Source organism: Ailuropoda melanoleuca, chromosome 19 (assembly GCF_002007445.2).
Source record: "Ailuropoda melanoleuca isolate Jingjing chromosome 19, ASM200744v2, whole genome shotgun sequence".
NCBI lineage: Eukaryota > Metazoa > Chordata > Mammalia > Carnivora > Ursidae > Ailuropoda > Ailuropoda melanoleuca.
The window spans coordinates 2,310,327-2,330,368 of NC_048236.1; the positions used below are offsets into that span (position 1 = coordinate 2,310,327).

At 55.1% G+C, this 20,042-nt stretch overlaps 2 protein-coding genes across 3 annotated transcripts; both read left to right on the forward strand.

Moving 5' to 3' along the window:
* Positions 1-328: 328 nt before the first annotated feature.
* On the forward strand, positions 329-3,889 carry MAD2L1BP (MAD2L1 binding protein). The gene is made up of 3 exons (XM_002914463.4): positions 329-449; positions 964-1,229; positions 2,987-3,889. Exons 1-3 carry the CDS (start codon positions 380-382, stop codon positions 3,497-3,499), a joined length of 849 nt encoding a protein of 282 aa, XP_002914509.4. The 5' UTR covers positions 329-379; the 3' UTR covers positions 3,500-3,889.
* Positions 3,890-5,779: 1,890 nt separating this feature from the next.
* RSPH9 (radial spoke head component 9) lies at positions 5,780-19,912 on the forward strand. Of its 2 annotated transcripts, none has more exons than XM_019794375.2 (5): positions 5,780-6,674; positions 10,270-10,516; positions 12,433-12,562; positions 13,028-13,174; positions 19,703-19,912. In XM_019794375.2, the coding sequence occupies exons 1-5, from the start codon at positions 6,448-6,450 to the stop codon at positions 19,861-19,863; spliced, it is 912 nt and encodes a 303-aa protein (XP_019649934.1). In that variant the 5' UTR covers positions 5,780-6,447; the 3' UTR covers positions 19,864-19,912. The 2 variants fall into 2 exon arrangements, with proteins under 2 accessions (XP_019649934.1, XP_002914508.1); XM_002914462.4 differs by having other exon boundaries at positions 5,792-6,674; positions 10,351-10,516.
* The last annotated feature ends 130 nt before the right edge of the window (positions 19,913-20,042 follow it).

Below are 20,042 nucleotides of genomic sequence, written 5' to 3' on the forward strand. Positions count from 1 at the left end.
ACATGGTATTGTATTTCTAGGCAGCAAACCCCTTAGGACAGCAACTGCCTCCTGCTTGGTTTGCCAGAGGCTCCAGCACCTAGGACAGGGCCTGGCACGAAGTAGGTGCACACTGAATAGTGAACGCAGGAGGGAATGGGTGCGTGAGGACGAATGCCCTCTGGAAGGCTCGCCTCAGTGCCTGAGAGAGCGTGGGCTCCCTGTGGGAGAAGGACTCGGCATACCCCTGCGGGAGTGTTAGGAGACAGCACAGGGATCAAATCCCAACCCCGCCCAGCTCCCACCACTGCGACGGGGCGGCGCCCGATTCGCCCCTATCCAGCCGGAAGTAGAGGCGAGGGCTTCCCATGATACCCCGCGGGGCGCCCATTCAAACTACATGGAGAAGAGGGAGGAGGTCGTGATGGCGGCTCCGGAGCCGGAAGTGCTGTGCCCGGCCGCAGAACCTGGTAAGGCCTAAGGTCCGGAGCTCGGGGAGCCTTGGGGACCTGTTTCTTCCCTACGGCCGCTATCCAGTCTTTTAGCCCATGGCCCTTTCTCTGGCCCCGTCTTCCTTGCCCCCATTTGCCGGCGTCCCTCCTGGCTCCGGCTCAGCCCCAGGGACTCATCGCCTCCTCCGTCCTGGATCCCATTGGTTCGTCCCCACTCTGTCTTCCTCTCCGCGGCGTTCTGGACCCCGCTTGATTACACTTAGTGTAAACGAATTTCCCCAGATCAGGGCCTCCACTTTCTGAGCGGAGCCCTAGTCACGGCGTCTGAAATTCTCCCTCCTCCACCTCCAACCCCCATTCCGCCGTCACTTAAGTCACCTTAGGCGACTGGGGTCGGGAATCTGCCCGCCACCACTCTCAAGGGGTTTGCGGAGGGAATGTGTCGGGCTGTCCCCTCCCCAATACAAGGGAATGAGAAGACTGACTTTGGCTTTTAAATTTTTTGTCTCTCGTCTCTCTGCTCATTTACTAGATTTGGAATGGTATGAGAAGTCAGAGGAAACCCACGCCCCCCAGATAGAACTACTTGAGACTACCTCTACTCAAGAACCCCCCAAGCCTTCGGAGCCCTTTTGCCCCAGAGACTGCCTGGTACCAGTGGTGTTTCCCGGGCCTGTAAGCCAGGAAGGCTGCTGTCGGTTTACTTGTGAACTTCTAAAGCATATCATGTACCAGCGCCAACAACTGCCTCTGCCCTATGAACAGCTTAAGCACTTCTACCGAAAACCTTCTCCCCAGGTAGGCACAGGCATTGGGAGAAAGCTGGGGGAGACTGTGATTGTTGCAAGGTAGGCAGGTGAAAGGGGTTCGAAGGAGTCTAAAGGCCCTGTCAACCTCAACAGCTGTAAGGAATGTGTTTCAGCCCCATGGCTTTAGTTTCTCTGCCACCCTAGTCTTTGATAGTCTAACCCTCCTGCTATTGTGTTGCATTTGGACTTCATGAACTGACACTTTAATTTTAGTGTCTTTTCTCCCCAGATGTTCATCTGTGTGTGTGTCTTTTAAAGATTTTATTTATTTATTTATTCGATAGAGAGCACAAGCAGGGGGAGCAGCAGGGAGAGGGAGAAGCAGACTCCCCACTGAGCAGGGAGCCCCATGCGGGCTCCATCTCAGGACCCTGAAATCATGACCTGAGCTCAAGAAAGACGCTTAACTGACTGAGCCACCCGGGCGCCCCCATCTTTGTTTTTATGTTTTACTTACTGGGGGACTTCCTTGACTTTATATTCTAACACTTCTATAATTTTTTTTTGGCAATCATATATTTTTTTAAAAGATCATTTATTTGAGACAGAGAGAGAATGGGGGGGCAGAGGGAGAGGGAGAAGCAGACTCCCTGCTGAGACATGGGGCTCAGTCCCAGAACCTTACGATCATGACCTGAGCCTAAGGCAGACGCTTAACCAACTGAGCCACCCAGGTGCCCCTGCAATCATAGTCTTAAGAGCTCTTTCTAATTTTTTTTTTCATTTTTTTTAAAGCATCCTGTTGTTTCATGTCTATATGATCTTCTCTTACTTGAGTATATTAATTATTGTATTTTTGAAGTTTTACTCTGTTCTTTTCAGTTTTCCGTTTTTTTCTGGATTCCTTTTTGCTATTTGTTTTGGTCTCTGACGTTCGTGTTAGAGGCTTTTATTCTGTGTCTGGTGAATATTTAAGAATAAATCAATGAAAGCTCCGTGTGCATGGCTGGGCCTTGTGAGCTGATAGACTTCACTCTGAGGATATTGGGGAGGAACCTAATGGTCTCTTTGGAGAACTCCCAAAACATCAGTATGGAAAGTCTTCTCTCTGGAGAAGACTGGGTAGAGGAAATTGGGAGATGATCTAAGGGTCCTCACACGGGTTTTCACTCAGTTCCCCTCTGTTCGCTCGTCTGTGGTGCCTAAGTTGCCAATTCCAGAGCCATTCTGGGGTTCTGCAGTGTGAATCGGTTTGCTTTTCATGGGGGGTTCCTTCTTGTAGCACTTGGTATGCAGCTCCCTTGAATTCTTCCATCTGTCTTCTATTTTCCAAAAATTTGTTGAGTTCCCTTTTTTTCTCCCCTCCCTCCCTTCCTTTTTCTCTCATTTAGTAATATTTCAGATGGGACCACAAAGAAACATGTGTTTAATTTTCCACATTTAACTGGAAGACCAACTCCAGAATCACCTTTATTAAGCTAGATTATCCTCATTTCCTGTTATCACTCACGGCACAGCAAAATTTGCCACCTGCCATGCCACCAAATCTCCTTGACTATTTTAGTTGCTTCTTTCTGGATGCCCTCCTGCTTCAGAGTACTGTCTTTGCTGTTCTGAGCATGGGAAAAGTATGGTTTGACACAAAGAATGCATTTTCCTTTTTAATATATTACCCTCTGAGAAAAACCCAGTGTCATGGCCATGGACACCCAGTCCCAGAAGTCTGCTGCATCCCAGCGGGGTTCTTCATAGGACATCAGCTTCCCCCATCTTGTCCTTCCCTTTCACCGGTCTTTGTCCTCACAGGCCGAGGATGCGACGAAGAAGAAAGCTCGGGCCACCGCTGAGGTGAGCAGCAGGAAATGCCAACAAGCCCTGGCAGAGCTGGAGAGTGTCCTAAGCCACCTAGAGGGTCTCTTTGCCCGGACATTAGTACCCCGCGTGCTTATCCTCCTTGGTGGCAGTGCCTTAAGTCCCAAGGAGTTCTACGAGCTTGACTTGTCCCGCTTGGCCCCCAACAGCATGGAGCAGAGCCCGAGCACAGCAGCTTGCTTGCGCCGTCTCTTCCGAGCCATTTTCATGGCTGATGCCTTCAGTGAGCTGCAGGCTCCTCCGCTCATGGGCACCATTGTCATGGCACAGGGGCACCGGGACTGTGGAGAAGATTGGTTTCGACCCAAGCTCAACTACCGAGTGCCCACCCGGGGCCACAAACTGACCGTGGTCCTGTCCTGTGGCAGACCCTCTGTCCCAGCCGCAGCCTGGGAGGATTACATTTGGTTCCAGGCACCGGTGACACTTAAAGGCTTCCACGAGTGAATGGGGGTGCTTCTTCCTCGTGAACACAATGGCTTCAATGATCTTTCCCCCTGTGTCACCAAGTCACCCATCTCTTGCTTGGAGCTGGAGTTGCTTCCTGGTGAGAGGAATGTTCTGTCCTTCCAGCAGCCTGCCTCCCCTCCTCAGACTTCCTGGTGGGCTGACTGTATGGCTGTGGCTGTCATAATTATCACTGAAAAAAATCTCTTTGAATCAAAGGTTGATTTTCCCAGAGGGTGCTGGGTCAGGCATTTCTGTTCGGGTTGGAAAGCAAATATGGGCCCATAGACGGACAGTCTTATGGAAGCGGCCCTTTTATGCTTTTTGCTATGGTCTTTCAGAATTTTTACTAGGGACATAATGAACTTAAATATAAAAATTAATGGATTTGCATTCAATTATCCTGTAACTCTTGACTTAAAGATTTCCAGGGTTAAGACTGGAGTATTTTGTCTTTCTCCTTGGCCTCTTACGCTTCAGGGCTTCTAGGATTTTTTTTTTTTTACTGATGGTTCTTTCTCTTCATCAGCCCTAGGCCCATCTGGGAAGGGAAGGGACTTGGCCGCCGTTCCGTAACACTTTGCGGTCAGAGTTGGGAACTAGAGTCCTCATCAGCTACCTCTCGCCGATCTCCTTTCCTTGCCACGTAGGGATTTTTGTGGTCCTTACAGTATGTGTGCCAACGGTCACACAGGGGAAGAGGGGCGGAGAGACTGGGCTGAGAAGAGAAAACTGAGAGGGTCTTTGCCAAGTTGCAAAGCCTATGGGAACAGCTCGCGAGGCCGGAAGTCCCTTGGGGGTGCTGCCTAGCCTGTCTCCATTGCAGTCATCAGGCGGCTGCTGGCCATTCCCGATGGCAGCACTGTCCTTAGGCGCACCCTGCTCTCCTGCCGGCGGCACCTCTGACCCGGCCATCCTGACCCTGGCTTCTTGCCGACCTGATTGCTGAGCACTGATGGTTCTTTGTCCCTGAGAACACCTGCTTATTTCTTGGAAACAAGTTGGAGACAGAGTCCTTACCCTGTTGGTGTTGGAGATGGGTAGGTGTGTGTGTGTGTGTGTGTGTGTGTGTAAATGGAGACAATATAAATATATCCTATTCTTTATGTTTTAAGAAGAAGAATGTTTTGGTGTTAAGACATAAAACATGGTTTACATTTTATACTATGTTTTAAGCACTTTACACACATTTATCTCATGTAACAACCAGCCACAGTCTGTTGTTCCCATCTTATAGATGAGGCTTGGGGAAATAGAGTAACTTGCCTATGTGGGGAAACCTGGATTCTAACCCAGTCGAGCCGGCTCCGGAGGCTGAGGACCATACGCTGTGCTGCGCGGCCTGTGTGGTTTTACTCGGAAATAATTCAGCGCATGCACTGTGCCAAAGGCAGTAGCCTTGGAAAGCGGTAGGACTCCCTTCTCTGGCTTCAGACTTTGGCTCCTGACAAGGAACCTGCCGTTAATAAGTGGTCAGTAAATCTGGACTCAAGAAGAATAAAAGGTTTGGGTGATTTTGGCACTGTGACCCCTCGAAGCATAATCCACCAGTTAGAATTTCAGCTGGTTTTCGGTCCGAGGATACTGCCTCATGAAAGAGGGACGGGGCCATATCTCCCACTTGGGAATGGACAGGCTGAAGGCTCTGAGGGGAGGCAGAGTTTTGGACAAGGGAGTTACAGATTGTTTTGAGATGGAAGACACCTTAGGCCAAGTCAGCTCCCTCAAATTTTAAAAGGCTTCCTAAGCAATGCCCAGATAATCAAAACAAAGTAATTATCTGGGTAATTGAGACACTTATTTCTCTCTTGGCTTGGCAAGGGGGACCACGTCATTCTGATTGCATGAGTCCTCTCCAAAGGAATCCAGAAATGAAAAGGTCAGTCAGTATTAATCACAGCCCCGTGTCAGGCTCCCTGCTCGCCAGGGAGTCGGCTTCTTCCTCTCCCTCTGCCCATGTCCTCTCTCTGTTTCTGTCTCTCTCCCTCTCTCTCAAATAAATAAATAAAATCTTTAAAAAAAAAATCAAATCCTATCTCTTTCCCTGACAACGAGCTTGCTGAGGCATCTGTTCACCTGTTTGACCTTGGCCGGGGTCTCCAGAGGCGGATGTGAAGGAGTCCCTAACCCAGGGAGTGGAGAGCCCCAGCTGCAGTAGGGTTCTGGCCTTTTCTGTCTTACTACCATTTGGGCCTGAAAGCAACAGCTGCGGGCCCGAGGGAGCTAAATGTAGGTGACAGGTGATGTCATCGTTTTTGTACTTCTCTTCACACCCTGCTCCCCCAAGGTGTGGGCTTGTACCTTGCCCCAGTGCTTAGGTCTCCATTTGTCACTTGGGTGGAATAGTCCTACGGAAGGGGTGAATAGACACATCTCATGAAGACTGAGGAGAACGGAACGATGGACCCCAGTCTGAAGGACCTGGCTTGGGGTGGGGGTTGATTGTCTTGGATTCCTAGACTTTGAGAGCCAAGATCTCAAATTCTTTTCTTCACACAATTCTGAGGCCAAGAAGGGGCACAACGGAGTGAAGTAATACAGCTAAGGTCACCGTCGTGTCGTTTTTCTTCCCAAGCCCTCATTGCATATCTACAGTGAGGACTCAATTATTCAACTGTAGGAAAGGCTCGGAAAAGGCAAAAATATCCACGGAACCGGGGACCTTCAATCCCACACGGTAGGCTACCTGTGTTAGGGGAAACCACGCCATTACCGTGACAGCAGAACACGTGTGGTCCCCCACGTGAGAAGCAGGAGGACGGGAGCTAGTGTGCCCAGGCTTTGAGGAAGGAAGGGCTGTGTGGGGAGCAGGGCGGGCCTGAGGCTCCGAGCGGGCGGGGCCGGACGGCTGGAATCCTTCCTGCGCGACGGAAGGGCAGAGCTTTGGGTCTCCGTGGAGACAGTTGCTCCTAGCAACCTGGCGGGCGTTGATCGGAGCCGTGGGCGCGATGGACGCGGAGAGCCTCCTGCTGTCTCTGGAGCTGGCGTCCGGCAGCGGCCAGGGCCTCAGCCCCGACCGTCGGGCCTCGCTGCTCACCTCCCTCACGCTGGTGAAGCGCGACTACCGCTACGATCGGGTCCTCTTCTGGGGCCGCATCCTCGGCCTCGTCGCCGATTACTACATCGCGCAGGGCCTGAGTGAGGACCAGCTCGCACCACGCAAGACGCTCTACAGGTGGAGGCGGCGCCCGACTCCTGAAGGGGGCGCCACCCGGCGGCCGGGAAGGGGTGGGCGTGGTAGGAATCGAAAGGGGGTGGGCCGACGGGCTCCTGGCCGCGGGGGGACAGGGTCTGGGGAGACTGACCTGGAGAAGGGCCTGTTGGGACGGGGCCGGGGACGCCACGAGCTGGGGAGGATTAAGGGGCCGGGGCCTGAGAACCTCGCGGAGCAGAGGCGCGGGGCGAGGGTCGGGGCGGAGAGAAATCTGGACGTAGGTGGGTTTATGATACAGGCTGGGCCAAGAACGGAGGCGCAGCAAGGTGAAAGGTCCCGGAGTATGGGGACCTGGGGTAGACGCAGGTGCAGGCCTGGAGAGCGCAGTTTGGAGAAGGGTCGGGAGCCCTGCAGGGTAATGAGGTGCTGTTTGGAAGTCCAGAAGTATCTTCGGCGGAGGCGTTGGCACGCAAAAGGAGGCGCTCTAGGAAGTAGAGAACGAATAAGGCACGGGAGAGGAGGGATTTAGAACCGGGGAAAATTCCCCAGACGGTATCTACCATACAAGGCCACCCCGCCTCTTTCTTGACAACCCCCAGCGATGTCGGGAAGCTCACCACCTTAGAAAACAAGCCATTCAGGCCGCAGGGAGTTGGAAACTTCATTTATCTGTTCAGGCATCAATCCAACATTGATTGAAGGCATTCTGTGTGGACTTGGGGTTACAAAGACGGCTAAGACTCACCCGTCTCCAAGTTAGTCACATCCTAGGAAGGAAGACCGACATGTAACCCAGCAATTAAAGCGGGGTGGGTTAACCCCAAGACAGAGGGGTATGCAAAAGGGGACCGAGGGAGGCCTTCTAGAGAGCAATGAAATAAGATTGCTAAGGGAGATCTGAAAGCTGATTAGGAGTCCCCAGGAAGGTGTGGGGGAAAGGCATGCCAGTCAGAGGGCAGAGTTCTGCAAACTTGGCTGGAGTGGGCTTGGAGTGTTTGGGAGAACAGCAGGTAGGTAAACCCGACAGGGGCAGGCCAGGATGTTACACACACTGGATGGAGAGGTGGGGGATTTGAACTTTGCTCAGAGGCTCTGGAGAGCTGAAAAGCCCTTCGGGGATCTTAACAAAGAGCCTGCTCAGATCTGAGTGGGCGGACGGGCCTGAAGTGGGTGAGCATTCAGGACGCTGTTGCAGTGTCCAGAGGAAGGAGGCTTCGAGGAAGAGGTAGCTGAGGGAATGTAGGCCAGGGTTGGAAAGACGGAGCAGTGGCACTGGCCAGACTTGGGCCTGAGTGGGAGAGGTGGAGAATAGGTCACGGTGGACCCTTCCTTCCAGCTAAGGCAGCTGGGTGACTGCTGGTGCCACCCACTGGAACAGAATTCAGGAAGCAGGACTAGGAAAGCCCCATTGAACTTGGGATGAGGTGCCTGGGGACAGGCNCCGAGGGAGGCCTTCTAGAGAGCAATGAAATAAGATTGCTAAGGGAGATCTGAAAGCTGATTAGGAGTCCCCAGGAAGGTGTGGGGGAAAGGCATGCCAGTCAGAGGGCAGAGTTCTGCAAACTTGGCTGGAGTGGGCTTGGAGTGTTTGGGAGAACAGCAGGTAGGTAAACCCGACAGGGGCAGGCCAGGATGTTACACAGACTGGATGGAGAGGTGGGGGATTTGAACTTTGCTCAGAGGCTCTGGAGAGCTGAAAAGCCCTTCGGGGATCTTAACAAAGAGCCTGCTCAGATCTGAGTGGGCGGACGGGCCTGAAGTGGGTGAGCATTCAGGACGCTGTTGCAGTGTCCAGAGGAAGGAGGCTTCGAGGAAGAGGTAGCTGAGGGAATGTAGGCCAGGGTTGGAAAGACGGAGCAGTGGCACTGGCCAGACTTGGGCCTGAGTGGGAGAGGTGGAGAAGAGGTCACGGTGGACCCTTCCTTCCAGCTAAGGCAGCTGGGTGACTGCTGGTGCCACCCACTGGAACAGAATTCAGGAAGCAGGACTAGGAAAGCCCCATTGAACTTGGGATGAGGTGCCTGGGGACAGGCACATATTAAAGTGCAAACCCGGAGTCCAGACAAAACATCTGGACTGAAGATGGAGATTTGGGACTCATTTTATCGCATAAGTTTTTATTTCTTCAGCACCTACTATGTGCCAGGCATTGGTCCGGTACCAGGAATTCAGTGGTAAATGAGACAAAGCCCTTATCTTCATGGAGTCTACTTTATTTGTGTGGGGGTGGGGGGAAGGGAGACAATAGATAAACACATGTACATTGCAGATCTAGAGAATACAGGATGCGGTACTGTTTTAAATAGGGTGGCCAGAGATAGTCTCTCTGGTAAGGTAACATATGTGAAGAGACCGGAAGCAACTGAGAGAGTGAGCTCTGTGTTTATCTGAGGGAAGAGAATTCCAGGCAAGTGCAAAGGCCCTGAGGCAGATGTGTACTTAATGTTGGTGGAAACCCATAGAGGCTAGTGTGGCTGGAGAGAAGGGAACATTGTACGACATGAGGTCAGAGAGGTAAGGGACCAGAGGGCTTTGTGGGGCATTGCAAGGACTTAGCTTAATGGGAAGTGTTTGGAAGCTTCTACACAAAGACATGATCTGGCAGCTGGATGGGAACTAGACTGAAAGGGGAGCAGGTATGGACTTGGGTAGAAGGTAGAAGGTAACCAGGTAGAAGGCTACTGTAGTATCTAGGTAAGAGTAGATAGGGGCTTGGACCAGCGGGGAGCAGTGGAGCTGGTGAGGTGGTTGGGCTCTGGATACCAACTAGGCAGTAGCTAGGGCTCTGGGAGTCAGGGGGCCAGCCTGCAGAGAGGAAAGGGGTAAGAATAGCTCCCTGGGAATACTTAGGGCAGTGGAGGGGGGGCGAAGGGAGATGCCAAAGGAAACAGAAATGAAATGCATTTGTTGGCTTTTAGGTCCTGCGGATGTCCTCCTGTGCAGTTTTGTGGGATGGCGGGGAAGATGTGTCCGTGTTGTGGGCAAAGTGAAGGTGACGGGAGGAAAGGCTGCCGCGGGGCAAGTTGTTCTGAGAGTATTCAGAGCTGGAGGAGAGGCATGAGGGACAGGAAAAGGATACTTTCTAGAAGAGCATGGATTTGAGAGCTGTTGTTTTAGAAAGCTGAGAAGTTTCAATGTTGAGAAAGGAGCCAGTGGAGAGAGAAGGGCGGAAAGATGAGCAGGGCCTCCCCTCCCCCAACGGGCCAAGCGCGTTAGAGAGGAGTGGGAGGATGCCCTCTCCTGGCAGGAGTGGGGAGGAAGGGACCGGGCGGGTCAGTGCAGGAGACCTCAGAGGACAGGTCCTGGAGTCTGGACCGGCTTTCCTGAGATATGGGGGAAGGTGGCCCTGCTGTTGGCTCAGCAGGCAGGCGGAGCATGACTTTGGGGCCTACCAAATAGAGAGGCGCCTGTAACTGAGGAAAGTTCAGCTGCTAGAAACTCATTAGGAATCTCACAGTGCAAATATCTAGGAAGAAGTTTTTGCAATTTTGGTAGGCCCGAAGCTTTTGTGACCTTGACCTTTTACGGAATAAATTTGAATTTGCCTCACTCACGGTGGGTGGGGTGCACCATAGGCACTTAGGGCTTCGAAGGGGAGAGGCGTGACCCCCAACAGTTTTTCTTGGGCTTCCTCCCTCAAGAGAAGGGGCGGTGGCAGGAAGCCTGGAAACCAGGATCATGGGGATGTTGTTGGCAGCCTGAACTGCATGGAATGGAGCCTCTTGCCCCCGGCCACGGAGGAGATGGTGGTGCAGACGTCTGTGGTGAAGGGTCGCTTCATGGGGGACCCCTCGCATGAGTATGAACACACTGAGCTGCAGAAGACGAACGAGGGCGATAAGGTCTTTGAAGAAGAAGTGGTGGTGAGTGACGATGAGAGAAGGAGGACAAAGAGAGCCTGGGCCACCCAAAGCCCAGCCCAATAGAAATTACCGTGGCCACAGCATAAGCCCACACAGCTCCTGTGCGACAGCGTGGCGAGTGGACGGGCGGCTCTGTCGGGAGCCTGGCTCTGGGCGGGGGCTGGGAGAGGGGGTGTGTGCTGCGCTCTGGGGTAATGGGATGTGCACAGGCTCTTGTATCTTCATATCAGTTTTTATTTTACTGGATAATATAGCCACATGATTTGCAGTTTGAAGGTGTCCCTCTCCTCCCTGTCCGCCAGTCCCCCAGGTCCTCTTTCCAGGGGACATTTTGCACGTGTGTGCATGTCCACGTCTTGCTACACAAAGTGCAGTCTGGACCAGAAGCATCACCGTGGCCTGGGAGTTAGCAATGCACACTCTTGGGCTGGCGTCAGGATCGGAATTTTAACATATTCCAAGGGGATTCGAATACACATTAAAGTTCCAGAGACATCTGATGCAAATACAAGCCTCGGCAAATACCTGACCTCCACATATTCTCTTCTGATCTTAAGACAGAACAAGTGGCAGATGTTCTGTGCAAAGTTCTGCACCTTGCTTTTCTCACCTGTTTGGAGCTCTTTCTAGGTCAGTGCTCTGAAGAGAGAGCACTTGTTTTTACCGTGTGTGACTGTCCCGTAGCCAGATCAGTGTCTTCGTCGTGGAAATGCACGACGTCTCCGAGTTGTAGCTCTGACAGGCAGTGCCACAGAATGACCTATACGCAGTGTCATTTCCAATGCGTGCACACTCTCTGAAGGTTCAGCTCCTAGCAATGGGACGGCTGGGTCAAAAAATAGGGAGCGCCAATTTTGAAACTAGACACACCTGGAATTCAAAACGCAGCCTTTGCACTTGAACCTGGGTGAAGCCAAAAGTCTCGGTGGAGGCCTGTGATGCCTCAACTGCAGTTCCCGCTCCTCTCCCCCTACCCCACCTGACAAACTCCACCTCCCTGAGGCTTATTTTCCAAAACAAGGTGGGTTAATGATATCGACTTTGTAGTCCTGTACAGGTTAAACGAAGCGACCTATTTGAAGGCTCTGGCCTAGGCACGCGTAAAGCGTTACTTTCCATCTAAAGTGTAAAAATTCCAGTTGGAGGCTCCTGGGATATAAGTGGCTGAGTGACTCTCAGGGCCCTGGTGACACATTTTCCCTGTCAAGTGCTGCTTTCCTACAGACACCTCTATGAAGTGTTTATTCAGGGTCGCCCTTGATATTGACTGTAACCAAATTTCATCTGCATGATAAAGTTATAACATGGGGCGATGCTTGAGAAATGTTCAGTCAAAGCATAGGATCTGAAACTACATACCTGAGACTCTAATTCTGTTTTAAATACATACACAGAAAAGAGAATGGAAGGAAGTCTGCCAATATGTTATAAGCGATTATCTTTAGAAGGTGGGATTCCGAGTGGTTCTAATTCTTTGGAGTGTATTATAAACTATTTCTGTATGACCTAAATATTCTACAGTGATCAGGATTGCTTTTATATTTTAAAAAGGCAAAATAAGCAACATTTACGTATGCTGATAGGATGGTATGTTTCTGGAAGGGTACATAAGAAGCCATCAACAGTGGTTGTCTCCAGTGAGGGCAGTTGGAGGGTCAGGGATGGAGTGAGAGAGACTGCTTTTTTTTTTTTTTGTAGTTTTAAATATTGCACCATCAGTATGNGGGAGGGAGGGAGGGAGGGAGGGAGGGAGGAAGTCTTGAGAGGAGGGAAGGCGAGGGCTTGCCCAACATGCTTTTCCATGGACTTGGCATCCACGCGGTGCTGATCCAGGTCAGATGGTCACGCAGAGGGCCCTTGCACCAGGGGTGGTGGCACAGCACTCTGGCAGGTTGGCTTGTCTCCTGTCTCCTCAGGTCCAGATCAAGGAGGAGACCCGCTTGGTGTCTGTCATTGACCAGATTGACAAGGCTGTGGCGGTCATCCCTCGAGGAGCCCTTTTTAAGACTCCTTTTGGACCTATCCACGTCAATCGGACCTTTGAAGGTGAAGTCTCCGGGGCCCCTCTCCAGGGCAGTAGGGCGTCTCTCCCCAAGCATAGTCGGACCCATTTCTGGGAGTCCTGGGGAGCCTGTCCACTTTCTGGAAGGACCAGCTGTGGCCATATCCCTTGGGAGGATGTGCTCCATGGCCTGGCATTGGTGGTTGGCATGGGCTGCCCAGTCACTGGACCCTGATTCCTGCCTGAGGGCAGGAGAGCATTTGGCCAACTGGGTCCCAGGGCTTTGCGGGGGTCTGGGCTCCCTGCCTCCCCCACCTTCTTCCTCTTTGGTGTCTCCTCATCGTAGGGTCTGGACCAAGCCTGGGCTGACAGAACACCACTCCTTTTTCTCCCTTTAGTTCTCTGTCAGTAACTGACTGAGTCCTTTGCAGGTCCCTCCATGCGGTCTCCATGCGTGGAGAAAGGGGTTTGGGGCCGACCATCCTTTCCTACCTACCACCTCGTTTTAGGACTGTCCTTGTCTGAAGCCAAGAAGCTCAGTTCCTACTTCCACTTCAGGGAGCCTGTTGGGCTGAGGAACAAGACCTTGCTGGAGAAGGCTGACCTGGACCCTTCCCTGGACTTCATGGACTCCTTAGAGCATGACATCCCCAAAGGTAATAGCCTGGGACTTGGAGGACATTGCATCTGCCCCCAGGTCAGAGCAGTGTGTCCTGCCCCCTGCCATTCTCCTTGGAGGTCGAAACCAAGGGCCCGAGCGGGAACTGGTGGCTCGCCGGGCTTCCTTGAGGGTGGGGACTTCCCCAGGGCTCAATCCAGGGCTCGGCTCATAATAAATAGTCGGCCCATGTCTGCAGACAAAAGGAAGCCCTGTCTTCCATGTGATTCCACAGACAGGACGTCTCTCAATGCCTCTCTTGATTTCCATTCCCCTCTTGAAGGAGGCAGGTTGGGAATCCTCTCCCAAACATCTCTGAAAACATCCCTGAAAATCCTAGCCACACGTGCATCGCACCTGTCAGTTTGGGGTTAGATCCAGTGCTTGGCACATGGCCAGTGCTCGGTGAGTGGGGCCGAGCGACTGAAGGCCGGACCACCTGCTAAGGAAATGAGTTTTGTACATTTGCTTCCTGCTATGTGCGTGGTACGTTTTAATCTTAAAATGTACAGCCTCAGAGGTCTTCCTGTTCTTCAGGGCCCAACCGGCCCAGGCACACTCCCAGCAGTTGGGGGTGGGGTCACGGGGACCCCATTTCCTTCCCCCAAGCTGTGCCGGCAGAGACGCGTGTGTCCTGGGAAGACACTCTTGCTTGGGGGCTGTCTGCCAGGACCAGTGCCAGGCTCTGGGCGGCGCCTCTGTCTGTTCCCTCCCCGTGTTTGGGGTTTCTGAGCACTGCCGGGATGGGACGTGCTGTGGATGAGGGCAGTGCTAACAAGAAGGATAACGATGGGCATGGCGACTCCCGAGAGCAGTGGTCCTGCTTGCTGTATGCAGGGCGCCGTGCTCACCCCCCTCCATGCCTCATCTCCTGTTCCTCATCACAGCCGCCCCGAGGGATGCCTACTGTTTTCATCCCTGTTTTACAGGTGAGGAACCAGGCTCAGACAGGGAAAGCCAAGGACACAGTGAGCATTAGAGTCTTAGACTCCAGGGCTCTGGCATGAACTTGGTGTCAAGCAGATTAGCGCTTCCCTTGCAGTGGGCAGTGGGAATGGCAGGACGGTATTCGCCCCCACCGTGCGGGGGACCACTTCTGGGGAACCATGCGCACTCCCAGCCGGGGGGAAGGGGGAAAGGGGAAGGGGGATGGTTGAGGTAGGGACTCTGGCATCAGACAGCCTCGGCTGGGATCCTGAATCTGCCACTCACTAGCTGTGTGACCCCGGGGCAGGCCTCACTTTCCTTGTGCCTCCATTCCCTCATTCCTAAAAGGGAATAACGGTATTTTCCACTTCATCGGGCTGTTATGGGAATGGAACGAGTTAATGCATATACAAGATGTTTATAGCAGTGCCTAACATAGTAAGGACTCAAAAGAAAATTAGTAATTGTTATTAGTGTTCTTTTTGTGGCAAAAAGACCTTAGGGGCGAGTTGGGGCAGGCCCAGGAGGACCATGGCGACCAAGGGGTGGGGGCCTACAGCAAGGCAGCGGGAGCTGCTGGTGGCTCGTGAGCAGTCTGTGACACTAAGGTGCTCAGATGGACGGAGTAGGGCCAGGTAGGGATCTGGAGGCCATTTCATGGCTCCTGCGGCGCCCCAGGGGCTGGGCGATGGTCCCAAGAGGGTAACGGCTGCCAGCAAGTAAGGGCCACTCTGGCCTCTGCCACATGGGGGTACCCCAGTGCAAAGAACCCTTAGCCTAGAACGAGGCCCCTGGGCCTGGGGTGGGGGGATAAAGAATGTTGGTAGGGGCTGGGGCACTTCTCCCCCATGAGACATGGTTTCTGACTCCCGTTCTGTCCTCCAACTGTGCTCACAGCCTGGCCAGAGGCCAGAGGGGCCTGCACATCCCTGGTGGGAACAGGAAGCCAGCAGCACGGTGGCGGTGGGACGCAGCACCAAGGTGTAAGGGGCAGGCTGAGAAAAGTCCTCTTCACACCACTAGTCTGGGGGCTCTAGCCCTGCCCCCCTGAATCTGGGGGTGGCTGGAGAGCCCTGCTCCAGGCTGCCTTCGCTCACCGCTCCAGGGCCCACGGATGCCGCACTCCGTCCGCAGTGCCGGCTGATTACGGGGCTGACCCAGGAGTACCTCCTCCCCCTTGCAGCTTCATCCTCTGTGGTGGGAGCAGGAAGGGGGCTGCTAGGGCCTTTGCAGCCAAGACTGGAGCCGGCTAGATGGGGCTGGGGCCTGGCAAAGTCTACCTAAGGGAACCCCATCAGCACTGTCTGCCCTTTCATTTTGGATCAAGGGAACACAGGAGGCAGCTGTCTCTCCCTGCAGCTGGGGTCGTAAGATATGGAACTTGGGGGTCTTCCTAAAGGATGCTGGGGCCACCTTCTCTGATGTGTGTAGTTGGCAAGTGAATTCGTCAGGAGGTAAGAACCTGGGCCTGGGAGGTAGGTGAGCTGCAGGGGCCTGAGTCCCTAAACATCCTGGCTTCACGGCGGGCCTCAGGGCTGAAGGACCGACTGATGGTTCAGTCTGCCCTGGCGTGTGGCTCTGTCCTCAGTGCTGGAGCCTTGGTGGCTGAGGGCTCTTGGCATCTGTGTGTGGGGGCCTGAGAGGGGGATACTCCTGGCCTCACCTTGGGGAACGTCACAGCTTCTGGGCCTCCAGCTCCCTGCCTCCCAGAGCCACCATCAGAAGACCTCCAGGCAGCCAGGCCCAGCATTTCCCCAGGAGGACTTGGTTGGGGCTGTGGTGTGGGGGTGGAAGTGTGGGTGCTCCGGGAAAGAGCAGACACTCAGATTTTGCTCCCAGACTCCCTTCCTCACCTGCCAGTGAAGGAGCAGAAAGAGCTGCTGCGAGGCTGCCTGCAAGGCAGACAGCAGCCTCAGCGGGCCTGGCTGCGAAGTGGGGCCAAAATCCCAGGTTCTCTGGGACCAGGACTAGCATTTGACAGCCATTTTCTGCCCGGGGAAGGGCCATTGTCTCCTTTCTGGGACTGAGGCAATTGTTCAGGGGACTCTGTGTCACGTGTTAGCAGGGATGGTTTAGGTTGGGCCTGCCCCCCCCCCCGGGGGGGGAGGACTCCTGCTCTCTGTGCCCTTGAGTGTAGGCCGGCTCAGCAATTTGCTCCTGGACCAGCCCTGTTGCCTGCGGAGTTTTGTGGGAGTGGGTAGCTTTGGGGGCAGAACCATCACCCTGGTGGACGAAGGGCAACAGCCAGGAGCTCTCTCAGCTTGGGCTGCAGTCGGGGCAGACAGAGCACCGGGTCGGGCCCGAGTTCTAGGTAGCACTCCGCTGTTCAGTGCTCGTCAAGCGTTCACTGCAGCGGCACTGGGCCACTGGGCGGGTACGTTGCCGGGCGGCAGGATGCCCTCGCCAACCAGACGCTGTCCTCGCCTCGCAGAGGTTTGGGGAGATCAAATGAAACAGGAGGGGCAGTGGCAATGTGAAATAGAAGGTGCCTCACGAACAAGGTCACTGTGTCCTGGGAAGCAGAGCGGGCTGGGGGATGGAGGGCAGAGCCTCTCTCCTTACTCCGCTGGGGGGCTGAGGGGCTCCAGCATTTGGGCGCCAGGCAGCAATGCCCAGTTCAGGCAGCAGAGGGCAGCAAGGGGCCTGCCTGCCGGCCCGGAAAGCTGCCTTTAAAATGTGGTGGTGCTGGTTGAGGCGGCGGCGGGGGACGGAGGAGTCAGAACCCTGGAGACGGGTGGGGAACACGGCGCCCCACTGGCTTTCTCTTGGGGGTGTGTGCAGGTGGCTCCTCCCACCCAGCCCCTTGGAAACCTGGCTGACAGGTGCTTAGCCTTCTGGACCAGGAGGCCCGGCCTTGCCCATCAAGGCGGGGGGGGACACTCTTCCACTGTCGGGATTTGACCGTAACTTGTGGGCCTGGCGTGGGGGGAGTGACCGCTCTGAGAGAAGCGACCCACGGCCATTCCTGCGCCGTGTGACAAGTCGTGTGGGGCTGGTCTGAGGAGAAAGTTTAAAACCATCTGCTGTGGCTGGAGAGCCCCGGTGCCCGATCTGGCCCACTCTCTCCCTCCAACGTAATCTCAGAGCTTTGCTGCCTTTCTTCCAGGAGGGCAGGAGAATGTAATTTTGTTTCTCACGCACACCTGAGGCTAGCCTGAGGCTTCCACTAGCAAGGTGAGACCCCTGGGGCCCACGCAACCCAGGAGGACTTCCTGCCAAGAGGCTCCATCCCGATTTACCTGCTTGCTGCCCCCCCAAGCAAAACACAGCTTGTGAGAGAGGAGTGGCAGCCAGAGGGCAGGAGGGAGGTTTTGGGGAGACTTGGGAAGAGACCAGGGCCACAGAAGGCTGCTTCCCCTGAGAGGAGGTGGTGGCAGTGGCTGCGCCCGGCCTTTCCAGCAGTTGCAGCACAAGTGGGTGAAGGTGAGAGCGAGTGCCAGGCTCTCCAGGTAGATGCTACGTGACTCCTGGCACGTTGAGAGTCTGTGCGTGTGTTTCCTGGGCTACCAGCTGAGCCAGGGACGAGGAGAGGACAGGAGTGTGACAGGAATGCAAGGGAGGGAGGGAGGCGGTGCTGTTGTCTGGCTGGCCCCTAACATGCCACTTCCATTCACCGCCAGCACCCTTCAGCCTGTTTGGCGCTGTCCCCTTGCCCTGGTGGGGGTACTGCCTTTCTCTCTGGCACCCCTGCCAGTTTCCCCTTACTCCCGGTGGGGGTGGGGGGTGCCCTGCTGATGAGCCTGGGCCCCTTCATCTATTGGAGGCAGGAGGTAGTAGGTGGCCAAACCCTAGCGGGCAGGGTTGTGCGAGGAAAGGTCAGCCCTCGCCAGGGCGTGCCGAGGTGCTGGTGACTGTGAGCTCACGAGCCATCTAGGCTGGGGGCCTCCAGGGTTTCATTTCTTTCAGGGCATCGGGCCCAAGCAGGTTGCAAGCTGCGCTCGTGGGTGGGCAGAGAATTGAGGCAGAGCCTGACCTGCTTTCAGTTCAAGAGAGCTGTGTGACTATGGGCTCCAAGGGCAGGCGCTGTCCCCAGATGATGCTCTGGGCACTGGTGGGGGTGACTGGGTGGGGGGGGTTGGGAATGTACCTTCCTGGGGTCTGTGCTTCTGGCCCAAAGCTGCATGCTGTGCACTGGGGACACTTTGTTCTGTCACACCCTCACTCTCATTACCCCCAGGCCGTCTGTTTTCTGTAATGAGTGACTCGGAAAGCAGCGAGCTAGGGCCTCTAGAACTCTGGAGGGCAGATCTGGGAGGTGGAGGGCCTCAGGTGCCCAGTGAGGAAAGTTGTGGGAGCCAGGGAAACACTACCCCCTTCTCGGGCCAGAGCTCTGGTAACCCAGGGGCCCTCTTCTTTCTTGACGCTGTCTGGCCAGCACTGTGTGGGCCTGGGGGCATGAAGCCCACACTGTTGCTTCCAGTTCACCCTGTCCCGAACAGGTGGTGACACTTGGTGCCGGCCTCTCCTGAGCAGGCTGGCGCCAGAGGACCTACATGCACCTAGAAAGCTCTGGCTTTGACCCGGGCAGGTGACGGCACCCTGAGTGGGACTGAGCTGCTATTGGGCCCTGGTGGGTGGGGACGGAGCCGTGAGGCTGCTGGGTGTGGAGTGACCAGGGTGGGCCGTGGCTGGAGGCGGCCTGTGGGAAGCCGGGGTGGTGGGAGCCAAGCAGCCGGGCTGAGCTGGCAGCCGATGAAGGCCTCAGTGCATCACTGGCTGGTCCAACACCAAAACCTTCAAAGCATTCGCCTTTCTGGCAGGGCCTGGAGCAGGGCTGCGGCTGGGCCGGGGAGAGGCCTCAGTGCGCAGGGGAATAGAAGCTCCAGATCCGCATCCAGAGGCGATTTTCCCAGGCTCCTTCCTCCCACACAGGGGCTCCCTCCCTTGGTTCTGGAGCCAGATCAGGCCCTTCCCGCCAAGTCCTCATGGCTGCACAACGCAGCCCCAGGCTGGGCTGCTCCTGTCTGGGGAGCAAAAATCCAGGGCAGAACCCAGCATAGACAAAGGCTCATTAGCTGCAGCCCAAGTCCCCTCCCGCCAAGCATGGCTCCCAGTCCACTGGCTGCCAGGACGGGCTATTGGGCTGGGAGGCCTGAAACGGCCCAACTTCTGCGCGCCCCTGGTCAGGTCTAATCCATCTTGGGGCAGAGGCTTCTGGGACTAGGGATGAGAGAGCAAAGTGGCAAGAAGGGCAGACTGTGCCAGGACCACAGGTCACTGGTGACGGACTGGCCCTCGCATCGGGTGGGGAAGCCTGGACAGAGGCTCTCCTTGCCGGGCCCCATCTCCCCCGCCTGTGGGCTCTGCTTCCTCCCCCACTCCACCTTTAACTAGACTTGCTGACAGGCACAAAATGAACCGGGGTGTGCTTCACCTCTTTTCATTTCCTTTGCCCTCCCTCTGGAAGTGGTTTTAATGAGCAGTGAAATGGCTAAAAGGCAATCAGGAGGAGTAGAGTGCGGGATAATTAAATTGTCTTCCCTTTCCCAGTGGAACCGTAGCACCCGGGCCAGGCTGCCCAAGGGGCCGGGGGGCCTCTGCACAGGGCAGAGCTCCGGCTCCACGGCACCCAGGCCTCCCTCCCGCCTCCTCCTCCCAGGGTCCTGGAGCATCCAGGCGGAGAGGGGCAACGCCCTGGTGGTGCTGCGAAGCCTGCTCTGGCCGGGCCTCACCTTCTTCCACGCTCCGCGCACCAAGAACTGTGGCTACATCTACGTGGGCACTGGCGAGAAGAACACAGACCTCCCCTTCATGCTGTAGGAGGGGGCAGCCGGGAGTGTCTGCCGAGTCTAAACAGGACTTTCATAAACGGCTGTGAATCTGGTCTGTGTGTTCTGTCCTGCCGCTGCCCCGAGACCCAGCTCTAGAGCACGCGGTGGGGGGGCTGGAATGTGCTAGTGAGGGAGACGATAGGGGGCGGGGGGGAGGAGGGGACAGCC

Bases quoted from the DNA above. Each gene is read 5' to 3' on its own strand.
- MAD2L1BP (XM_002914463.4), top strand. From the start codon at position 380: ATGGAGAAGAGGGAGGAGGTCGTGATGGCGGCTCCGGAGCCGGAAGTG. The intron at 450-963 runs GTAAGGCCTAAG...CTCATTTACTAG, and splicing joins GTGCCCGGCCGCAGAACCTG to ATTTGGAATGGTATGAGAAG. The intron at 1,230-2,986 runs GTAGGCACAGGC...TTGTCCTCACAG, and splicing joins ACCGAAAACCTTCTCCCCAG to GCCGAGGATGCGACGAAGAA.
- RSPH9 (XM_019794375.2), top strand. From the start codon at position 6,448: ATGGACGCGGAGAGCCTCCTGCTGTCTCTGGAGCTGGCGTCCGGCAGC. The intron at 10,517-12,432 runs GTGAGTGACGAT...CTGTCTCCTCAG, and splicing joins TCTTTGAAGAAGAAGTGGTG to GTCCAGATCAAGGAGGAGAC. The intron at 12,563-13,027 runs GTGAAGTCTCCG...ACCTCGTTTTAG, and splicing joins CGTCAATCGGACCTTTGAAG to GACTGTCCTTGTCTGAAGCC.